Below are 11,534 nucleotides of genomic sequence, written 5' to 3' on the forward strand. Positions count from 1 at the left end.
CAGCACCAGGTGGATATACAGTACAGGAGCACGTCGCCTGAGAGCTTTCAGGCAGTTTGGGGGAGGTGTTTTGCCTGGATTTTCCATACTTTTTTCTTCTGAAGTGTCTGGTGGATCTCTGGCACACCTCTAATCCCATGCTGCATTTAAGTCTCAAAACATCAGGGAAAACCTTCCCTACCTACCATTTGCATAGACCAAGTTCAATACTAATGGGCAACGTTTTGAGGTCCTGCAAAAAGCTACATATACCAACTGGATGGTGACACTAATGAACATTTAATCATACAAAAGAAGTTATAAGAACCATAAAAATTTTACAGTTACATTAATACATCCATAATAATCAGATCCGCAAGCAGCATGATGTGTACAGTATCAGGACCCCCCATCCACATCTATATCTTCGGAATCTTCACTTTCCGGGCGACACATATCATCTAAGGCCATTTCTGGCCAGATTGAAAAGAAACGTATTAGCAAATCAGAGAGCTTAAGGCGTGGGGCCCAGCCGATAGCCAAACCTACAGACCTTCGATTTCAGTGAGATGAGGAATCTTCCGGAAGCCGTCGCGCAGGGCGGGGACCACCTGGTCGTACAGGTGCAGCACGTCCAGGCAGTGCTCCGCGAAGGCGCCATCGTTCAGGGACAGCCAGTGCAGCAGCATCAGCGTCTCCTTCAGCACGTTGGCCCCGGGCCCCCCCCCACGGAGTGCTCCGTCCTTCCTGCCGCTCCAGCCACCGTCGGTGTAGGATCACCACCAGGGTGCGCACCACCTGGCCGCGACACACGGAGCAAGTAGCTACATCTCAAGTTGCATCACATCCTGGATTAATCCAACTAACCAGCGTAGCAAAGAAAATTATTACGGGTTTTAATAAAAACATACAGGCAGCTCTCGATTTACATAAAAAAAGCACCACACCGATCCATTTGGACTGGTGTGGTGCTGAGGTATCACCCGCTGCACTCAGGTTCTCATCCCTGAGGTGGTGTGGCGGGTGTGGCAACATGCTGTAATCCTCTATTCAGTTCAATGTGGTATTGATTAGCTGTATGAGGTGTGCCGGGGATTAGGTCAGAAAAGCACATGGGTGTATTGGATGGTTGGTGCAAATACTGGGGAGACTTTAGTATTTAATCATAATATAATTCTACACCAATAACATGATCATTTAAACATTACCTCTGATTGCCTAAGGCTTTTGCACAGTACTCTACATATTATTAATTAGTTATTATTATACATCTATTTTACTCCGTTACATATGATGTGTGAAGTGCCTGACTGTGCATCAGGACATTTTCCTTTGACATGTTAATGCCCTTGGTGATACAGAGGAAACGGCACGCTCATCACCCCAGGTCTGGTGCTCAGCTCGGCTCCTGAACACTGGCGAGGGGCCCTTACCCACATGCGAGCACAGCAGCATTGCCACCTCCGTGTTGGCGGCGGCGACGGCCAGCAGACTGACGGACAGGTGCGCCGTCTGAGAGGACGCGTCTGCGCTCAGGCACCGGGTCACGGACTGACGGCACAGCAGGCTCTTCATCCTGAGGAGGAAGGACAGCAGCTCAGTGCATGTGGGGATGTCCATTCACCTAGACACAAAGCCACCTCTGCAGTAAATAAAAAGCATCAGTCTGCCTGCATATTCCCATTGTACTGTAAAGTCAGATTGTTCCCCAGTAAGTGCTGGCTGTGGTCTATTCTGAAAAACAAATGATTTACTACAGAATTCCGTGCAATACTTTCTCCAACATTCTTTGCACTGTTACTGATTATTGATTATTATTCATTGTTACCGTTTATTAATGTGTAAAATGTGTATTATGTTACAGTAAACCTGCAATTTCCTAAGGGATTAATAAAGTATCTACCTATCAATCCATCCACCCATCCATCCATCCATCTCTCTCTCTCATAAAAGACAGGTAGGAGTATCGCAGCCTGAGGCCTTTGAGCAGTATGTCAGCTGCTGGTGTACACTTTCATAATTAATGCACTTCTTTTGTAGGTTTTACGTCACCTGGGTCATCTTGACCGGATCAGAATGCCTGCAATGTGAAACAGGGACATGGAACGAAGAGCAGGATGGCTCAGGATGATGTTTATGAGCAAGGGGGTTGTGGGGGGGGGGGGGGGGCTGCAGTCTCGCACGAATGTACAACATCCAGTGTGGGGCCAATTAAGCGTGAAGTGCTGAGCCACACCAAGACAACAAAGAAATATCTATAAAAAAATCTAGAATTCGACACAGGCCTTCTAGTAAAATACTGTTCAGCTCCTCATATAGTTTAATTATTCCCAGAGCTCAGCCTTTTTTTCTGTGGCCCCAGTGTCATGACCTGCGCGTACGATCCTCCTGTTTGCCACACCCCCCTCGTTACCTCCTTGTGAATTCCCGATTGTTCTCAGCTTTTCTGCATTTCCGTCCCTTAGTCTTGTGCATTTATGTCCACGTCAGAGTGTGTATCCCCAAATCTGTCATTGATGTTTGTCGCCGTCTGCCCTGTCCGTCCCTCGATTCCCCGTAATAAACCCTTGTGTTCTGAATACTCGCTTGCCTGCCTCGTCCTTCCCCGCTTCCTGCCTGCTCACCAACCACTGGTCGCAACACCCAGGCCCTGCATAAAGGAGGAGCTCGCTCTTATCTACAGTACATACAAACACACACGTAGCAATGAAGTGAGAAATGTAATTTACTTAGTCCCAGGTCACGGTTAAGCTCATTTTGTTTCCTATTCTGTCTATTGTCAAGGAACTGTTACTGCACTCTGATTCATACCCCAAAAATCTCCAGGCAACATTAATTGACTTGGATTTCTTTAGACAGGAATGTGCTCCATTATATTTTAAATGTTTAGGTCTGCCTGCATTACGTATATAGAACAGGCCTGGTGCAGGAGAGCTGGCTTGAACAGGAAAACGCACCACATTTCTCAATGTGCCAATGGCTTGCAATGTGAAAGAGAGACCTGTAGGGGGCACTAATGAGAGTCAGGTATTTTTTCCCCAGAAAATTCCACCCATATGACAAAGGAAATAATGCCCTGAAATTGCAAATAATAATAAAGATCTTTTGTGGCTGCAGAGTCTCAGTAGAAGCTGTCGCACTTAATGGCACGGGAGACACAGGAAAAGGAAAACCACACAAACTCACATGGGCAGCAGCTCTCCCCCAGAATCCTCGGCCAGTGCATTGAGCACCTTCAAGCTGCTCGTCAGAACCGCGTCCCTCCGACGGGCGGCACCGGCCACCGCCGGGTCAGTCAACCGCAGCAGCCAGCGCAGTAGGGGGTGCAAGAGCTCCGCCCCCTCACCACGATTCCCCCCAGAAGGTTCTGGAAAGGCCGGGCCGGGCATAGTCCGTTCCACATCTCTTTGGTCCGTGTGCTCCTGGGCCTGAGGGGACAGCAGGACGCGCACCACCTCCTCGCTGTGTGACACTAGGTGGCGCAAGGCTCCAAGCGAGGCAAGGGCCAACTCCTCTGAGCTGCTGGCGGACTCCTCACCAGCCGGGGCGGAGTCAGGAGGCGAGGCATCCCTCAGCAGACTCCCGGCTGGCCCGTCCACTGCCTCCAGTGCCCGGCAGAATCTGTTGCAGCCAGATGGGTTATGTGAATCCCAAAGCATCACTGTGTACTTTTTGTACACTGTGCAAATTGAAACTAAATGTCCCATTAAACTATGTTTTATAAATGTTTATCTCAACTTCAAATTTGTCATATGAATTTTGGATCATAACCTACATCCACGATATAACAGATTTCTGGCAACATAATTTTTAAGATAAATATGCTTTGTTTTAAAGTGTTGAAATATTAACAGATTAATAATAATAAATTTATGTAGTGTGTGTTCATGAAGAAGTTTAAAGTTAACATTTCATCGGCAGTATGCAATCATAATTGTTTATATGAATAAAATAGAATAGAATAGAATAGAATAGAATAAACCTTTATTATCCCACAAATGAGAAATTTAAGCGTTACAAAGCTCTTATGCAAAGGGAATATAGAAGAACAAGAACAGGTAGGTCAGTTGTCTATACACACAACCAAAGTTTTTATGTACAAATAAAAAAATGTACAGAGATATATACACAAATGTGGGGGGTGGGGTGGGGTGTGAATGATCCTGGTGAAATATACAGTGTATAAGCAAGCTGCAAATCAGTAACAGCAATTAAAGACAGATGATATGTCAGTTAGACAGGTGATAAGTAAAATATGTCAGCTTAGACAGCATCCTCTCTTCTCCAACCTGCTCTATGGATAATGTAATAATAACAGACACAATTAATAACCCCCCCCCCCATACATTTGTATTTATTACCAAACACGTAAAAACAATAACATTTGCAAGACTGTGGTAATTTTGCTTTGATTAAAATCTTCTAAAAAAAAAGATTTGGTGCGTTTCCCAAAAACGTTGTCTGTTGGTGTTGCGAAGACTCTGAAGGTATATCTTAGCGAAGTTGTTCCTTTACCAAAGTGCGTTCCCTGAGCAATGCCTTATGACAGACGTACATTACTCGAGATGCGATTATTCCCATCATTTAGGTACACACATGACAGAAAGACTCAATCGCACAAGAGCAAAAATTTAAGTAACACTACGGAGAGCCGAAGGTTTGCCGAAGGACCAAGACACCTTTTTATTTTCTCAAACAAACCCTGCAAATTATACATGTAATAGTAATAGACACAATTGATTACTGCTGTTTGTTTAAAAGATTACATTGCAGTATGTTTTATACATACACACACACACGTTAAGAAATGTCTAACAATAACAACATAAATGGTAAAAACAATGTTCTGTCAAAAGTACAAAACTACATGTAAAGGAAAGACGGGAATATTTTTCCTCCGAAGTTCATTGTATCCTCCGTAAACACTACACTAAGAAGTTCTTGTTTATTTTGTACTAGCCAGTCTCCAGACCTAAATCCAATAGAAAACTGAAACTAAAACTCCGTGTTGCTCAGCGACAGCCCCAAAACCTGACAGATCTAAAGAAGATCTGTATGGAGGAGTGGGCCAAAATCCCTCCTGCAGTGTGTGCAAACCTGGTGAAGAACTACAGGAACCGTTTGACCTCTGTAATTGTTAACAAAGGCTTCTGTACCAAATATCAATTTTTTTTTTTGAATCAAGTGATCAAATACTTATTTGACACAGTAATTCACAAATAAATTGTTAAAAAATCATACAATGTGATTTCCGGATTTTTCTTTTTAGATTCTGTCTCTCACAGTGGAAATGCACCTATGCTGAAAATTGTAGACCCCTCCATGATTTCTAAGTAGGAGAACTTGCAAAATCACAGGGTGACCAAATACTTATTGACCTCACTGTGTGTGTGTGTGTGTGTGTGTATATATATATATATATATATATATATATATATATATACACTCACCTAAAGGATTATTAGGAACACCCTACTAATACGGTGTTTGACCCCCTTTCGCCTTCAGAACTGCCTTAATTCTACGTGGCATTGATTCAACAAGGTGCTGAAAGCATTCTTTAGAAATGTTGGCCCATATTGATAGGATAGCATCTTGCAGTTGATGGAGATTTGTGGGATGCACATCCAGGGCACGAAGCTCCCGTTCCACCACATCCCAAAGATGCTCTATTGGGTTGAGATCTGGTGACTGTGGGGGCCATTGTAGTACAGTGAACTTATTGTCATGTTCAAGAAACCAATTTGAAATTATTCGAGCTTTGTGACATGGTGCATTATCCTGCTGGAAGTAGCCATCAGAGGATGGGTACATGGTGGTCATAAAGGGATGGACATGGTCAGAAACAATGCTCAGGTAGGCCATGGCATTTAAACGATGCCCAATTGGCACTAAGGGGCCTAAAGTGTGCCAAGAAAACATCCCCCACACCATTACACCACCACCAGCCTGCACAGTGGTAACAAGGCATGATGGATCCATGTTCTCATTCTGTTTACGCCAAATTCTGACTCTACCATTTGAATGTCTCAACAGAAATCGAGACTCATCAGACCAGGCAACATTTTTCCAGCCTTCAACTGTCCAATTTTGGTGAGCTCGTGCAAATTGTAGCCCCTTTTTCCTATTTGTAGTGGAGATGAGTGGTACCCGGTGGGGTCTTCTGCTGTTGTAGCCCATCCGCCTCAAGGTTGTGCGTGTTGTGGCTTCACAAATGCTTTGCTGCATACCTCGGTTGTAACGAGTGGTTATTTCAGTCAAAGTTGCTCTTCTATCAGCTTGAATCAGTCGGCCCATTCTCCTCTGACCTCTAGCATCAACAAGGCATTTTCACCCACAGGACTGCCGCATACTGGATGTTTTTTCCTTTGCACACCATTCTTTGTAAACCCTAGAAATGATTGTGCGTGAAAATCCTAGTAACTGAGCAGATTGTGAAATACTCAGACCGGCCCGTCTGGCACCAACAACCATGCCACGCTCAAAATTGCTTAAATCACCTTTCTTTCCCATTCTGACATTCAGTTTGGAGTTCAGGAGATTGTCTTGACCAGGACCACACCCCTAAATGCATTGAAGCAACTGCCATGTGATTGGTTGATTAGATGATTGCATTAATGAGAAATTGAACAGGTGTTCCTAATAATCCTTTAGGTGAGTGTATATATTAAATATATGTTTTTACTTTTTAATAAGTCCACTGTTTTCTTGTCCAAAATGTAAAATAAAGTGGAATGCCGAGAATATTTTACCGAGATGAGGTTGCGTATTTATTTTGAGGAGGGGCTTCCTGTAAAACTCCACTTCTATTCATTTTAAGGAGGGACGTCCTGTAAAACTCCGCTTTCGGTTAAACTCCACTTCCTGTAAAACTCCACGCTCCACTTCCGGTTAAACTCCACTTACTGTAAAACTCCACGCTCCACAGCAGCTGCAGAGGGTGTCACTACCGAAAATGTTACACCTACCGAAAATGTAACTTCCGCTACTACGCATGCGCACATTCATCACGCATGCGTCCACGAAACCACATTTTCTGGCACTTCTTTATTACGCATGCGTAATGTACACTTCCACAGGCCCGATACTGCGCATGTATTCACATTTTGCGGCAGACCGTGATTGCGTGATTCAGGGCGTGGACATCGTGTATCATTATTCATTGGTCACGTATTGTGAGATGGGTCATTTTTGATGTTTATATTTGTAGTTCAGCCGTCACTTTAGTGTGGTATTTAAACCATATTGCTTTGCCGATTGTAATATTTGCATCTGTGTGCGCGTTGTTTGTAGTGCCTGACAGTAATCTTACATAAGGTTTTTCCCAAGGGTATTGCTGAATAGATGCCTTTTCTTTAGAAAACGTAATAAAATTGGGGTGTATATCAATCTTGTGTACCCATATTGCTTATCAAGGGGCTGTGATATATGTACAGCATTTTCTAAAAAAAAAAATCACACCAAAATAATAGTTAAGAACTTTTATTTGCACAACATAAACAATGTTTATATATGTTGTGCGGTTTGGCCCAAGAAAAAACAATCGGTCGTCTGTCAGAAACAAATATAATTTGCTTTATTTAGCACCACAAGACACAGCTGCCATAACTGACACGAGTGTGTGGTAATTACACTGATACAATTAAGAAATGAAATGACTAAGGAGAAAAAAAGCAGGCTTAGTTTAAGTAACTTCACAGCACATCGAACTGGGAGTAGTACATAATGGTAACATTAGAGTAATGTCACCTTTGACTGTAAAATTGATGGCCATACCCTGTATTTTACGTTGGGCATTAAAGGCCTATGCGGAATAAAATCTTTTAAAGTCGAAGGACTCCATCATTATCCGGTTAAATCTTGTCTTTCTTCTCGCTGTCGACATTCTTATCAAAAATCAACAGACGATGAAATGTGACGCGTGGCCGTAAAAATAGCACGCCTCCTTCCAGAAGTCGCAAGCGTGCGCATGCGTAGTAGCGGAAGTTACATTTTCGGTAGGTGTAACATTTTCGGTAGTGACAGAGAGTCTGGAGTCTCTTGGACTCTCTTGGGTTTTTCCTTTTGCCGTAAACAATGACACGGTGGTCACGTGACTGATGTTTCGAAACATTTCGTAAACTCCGTATTGAGACCTGTGGCCTGTACTACGAAGCGGGGTTACTGGCTTATCGGGGTAACTTGTTGGATTTAAGGTAGTCTGGGCAAAATGTAAGTGAGCGAATATGAAGTCCATTTAAGCTGTGGTACCTTAAATCCGACAAGTTACCCCGATAAGCCAGTAACCCCGCTTCGTAGTACTGGCCACAGAAGCTTCGGACGTGTTCGGAAAGGGTTGATCCTGGGCGCCGAAATTGCCATAATTAAAACATTACTGTTTCAGGCGTGTCAGAGCTTGTACCACTGCGCTTAATAAACCGGAGTGGTGTCTGGTAATCTTTAGTTTTGTGCTAAACGAAGATGGTAAACCACAGGACATATGCAAGCCTGTATGCAAGTTGTTCCACCGCGCAAAACTGATAAAAAGCGAACACCACGAATTTAGCAAAACTAGGACCGACACGCGACGCAGTACAGCTAGTTTCCAGATGTAGGTGTCTTCTTTCTGATTTTTTTTCTATGGGTTAAAACATTTTTGTAGTCTGTTAAATATTATCACATTAATACAATGGTCTGCAGTTATTTTGTTCGGCTATATGCGATCTTGTAAGGTTGTTTTGATTAGTGTTGATCGTCCGGATACCGTTGTTAAGGGTTTATTCTTTTAAATATCTCGAGATATTTGAAAACCATAAACAAATAAAACCCGTGATGTCGAGATCCCAAGAAAAATATCTAGTGATCTCGACGTAACTTTCGTAGTGCTGGGTATCGAAAATGGTATCGTTTCGAAGGTTGAAATTCTGGTATCCTGACATCACTACTTATTTCTAATGGTTTTTCAAGCTTGTAAGATAGTAGATATTACTGATATTAGATTTAAGATGTTTTTATGACGAAGGAAGTAAATTAGGCCTTTGATTGTAGAGTGGCAGATATCCTTTTTGTTGGGTTTGTAACCCTTTTCTTCATGTCTACCCCTCCTAGTCCCAGCAACATGACCGCCCACATTAGCCACATTGTCGTTGGCGTTGTGTTTATTGTCATCATCATCATTGTCATCGTCTGCTGGTGCCTGTGCCCTTGCTGCGGTATGTATAACATGTAGGAAGCCCAGGCGTGAGTATATATACCGCTGTTCTTTATCAGTCTGTCCCATCCTGTCCATTGTTGTGAGTTGTTTGAGCTGTTCACAGAGTATTTATTAACCTGGCTCTGGGTTTTCATTTGTAACCCCCCCCGCCCCACACACACACACACACACACACACACACACACACACACACATTGTTGCTGAGGTGCTAAGCTATACAGTAACAACAGTGTATTTTGGTTAACTTCGAAGTTGGGGAAAAAAAGGTTAAGATTTATCCACCATTTTAAAACAATATTCCATCATTGCATCAATTGTTCTCAAATATACCTGCATAAATCACTGGTTCCACCTCTGTTTGAGGTTCCTCTACAGCATTCTTTAATGATGACCTCATCAACTGAGTCAGTCTTGTTGTTTTAAAGTTTATGTCTTAGATTTGCAGACAGTCTCATCTTGTGTTTCTCAGCGAGTACTCAGATACCAGAGCATGTGAGCGGAGCGTGAGCGAGGAGCGGAATTTGGTCAGAGCGCGGAGCGGGTTTTCTAATTAAGGCTGGAGCGGTCGCTTTGGCTCGCTCCAATTTCGCTCCGATACCGCTCACACTACAATTCTGAGGCGTGCCCAAATCTACCCAGAATTCATCTGTACAATTATCAAGACTGTTACACAAATTGGCCGAGATGGAATTCGCAAAGTATTTCACAAAGGAAACTGATAAATCATACAAGTGTACTATTCTTATCAAACGTATAGATGACAAGAATGTACAGCAAGAACAACAATGTGGTGAAACTGTTTCAGTGAGTAAAGATTCACTTTGGAATCACTTTTCTCAGAAACATGAGTGTGCTACGCGAACAAGCGGAAGCCAGAGCAAAACGCGTGCAAGTTTTATATGGTTGTAGCATATCAAGTCTATAAAGTAAATTAAAGTATAAAAGCCTATAAAGTAAATATTGGTAATCAAATAAATTCGTTTTGTCATTCAAAGTAGGTCTAATAAGATTTTTTTTTAATTTCACGTAACGTAAAATTTTATTTTAGAGACGCGCTGCATCCACAGAAAAAAATTGAGGAATTTAAAACGTGTCTGTATATTCTTTAGGCTATTAAACCCACTGATTCCTTTATTTTTAAGCCTATTTTTGTGTGGAATGCCATGTCCAAACCTGTCCGTTGTTGCCGATAGGTTGCTTAAAAATAAATATTTTCTGTTCTGACTGGCAATGTTGCCGTTGCTCATATTTCTTTATGACATAAGGCTTCGGTTTAAGGTGACATTTGTTAGGCATGCAGATTATTTGTTCCTCTTTTAAATTGGAGCGAGCGTGGAGCGATTTGACTGGAGCGGGAGGACATTTTAGTGGAGCGAGGAGCGGTGTTGAGCGGAGCGGCTTAGTGCGAATTAGAGCGGAGGAGCGGGCGGAGCCAACAGCCTCGTGAGCGAGGAGCGGAAATTCTCACCGCTCCGCTCCGCTCACATGCTCTGATAGATACGGCTGAATGTTTTGGAACAAACAGTCAATGGCTCTTCCCTCGCAGCACGAGCGACAACACACACAACCACAGTGATGCAGAGGGCAGACGTGCCATCGCCTGCTCCAGTACAGACCGGTCAGGGTGGTCCATACCCAGGGTACCAGCAGGTGCCCGTTCCTGCCCCGGGGACTCAGCCTATGCCCCCAGGCCAGTACCTGGCACAGCCCTACGCCCCAGTAGGACCACCTCTACCGTACCAGGATCCTGGGATGGGTAAGCTGGGAATCATGTCCCTAGAACATCTGAGGAGGATGTCGTTCACTGTCAGCTCTCAGGCAGAATTAGTTTTAGAGAAGTAAGAAAATGAAACAGGATCAAACTACTGAGTTATGCCAGGAGTTATGGTATGGCTTTTATTTATAAATCTGTATATGTGGGGAAAAAGTTCAAGTGCTTTCAAAGCATCGTTAGCTGTTATCTGACAAATTACTGCCGTGTTACTGTAATATAGCCAGCTTCCCCATTTTCTGATGGAGAGACGTTTCACTCTTTGTGCTCCTTCTCGGTCTGCTCCAGCGTACCCACCTCCCCTGGCACCCTATACCCAAGCCGGGTACAGCATGGGGCAGCCGGCGTACCCTCTCCAGCCTCCAGCCCCTACCAACTACCCTCCTGCGCCTCCCGTCCAGATGGACTACAGCGCCACACAACCTTCCTACAACCCAGCGTTCGTGGACCCTCCCCGGACGGGTTACTGAGGGGACACGCCTAATCCATAACTGTAAAACCACGTTTGGGGTATTTTGCCGTTATTCCCATGGCAAATCAACACCTAGACGTAACAGAAACTGACAAGTTCCAGGATGTTTCATGTAGTAG

The 11,534-nt window shown here is 43.7% G+C and overlaps 1 protein-coding gene and 1 long non-coding RNA gene across 2 annotated transcripts; both read right to left on the bottom strand.

The window, feature by feature from the left end:
* Positions 1 to 260: 260 nt before the first annotated feature.
* LOC111851522 (uncharacterized) lies at positions 261 to 689 on the bottom strand. The gene is made up of 2 exons (XR_002840028.2): positions 533 to 689; positions 261 to 452 (listed from the first exon to the last, which is right to left on the bottom strand). It is a non-coding gene; the product is annotated as an uncharacterized lncRNA (long non-coding RNA).
* Positions 690 to 1,296: 607 nt separating this feature from the next.
* On the bottom strand, positions 1,297 to 3,638 carry LOC140592257 (ATR-interacting protein-like). Its single transcript, XM_072715148.1, has 2 exons — positions 3,166 to 3,638; positions 1,297 to 1,555 (listed from the first exon to the last, which is right to left on the bottom strand). The coding sequence occupies exons 1-2, from the start codon at positions 3,636 to 3,638 to the stop codon at positions 1,297 to 1,299; spliced, it is 732 nt and encodes a 243-aa protein (XP_072571249.1).
* Positions 3,639 to 11,534: the final 7,896 nt, after the last annotated feature.

Source organism: Paramormyrops kingsleyae, chromosome 8 (assembly GCF_048594095.1).
Source record: "Paramormyrops kingsleyae isolate MSU_618 chromosome 8, PKINGS_0.4, whole genome shotgun sequence".
Classification (NCBI taxonomy): domain Eukaryota; kingdom Metazoa; phylum Chordata; class Actinopteri; order Osteoglossiformes; family Mormyridae; genus Paramormyrops; species Paramormyrops kingsleyae.

Bases quoted from the DNA above. Each gene is read 5' to 3' on its own strand.
- LOC140592257 (XM_072715148.1), bottom strand. From the start codon at position 3,638: ATGCTTTGGGATTCACATAACCCATCTGGCTGCAACAGATTCTGCCGG. The intron at 1,556-3,165 runs GTGAGTTTGTGT...CTTCCTCCTCAG, and splicing joins GGGGGAGAGCTGCTGCCCAT to GATGAAGAGCCTGCTGTGCC.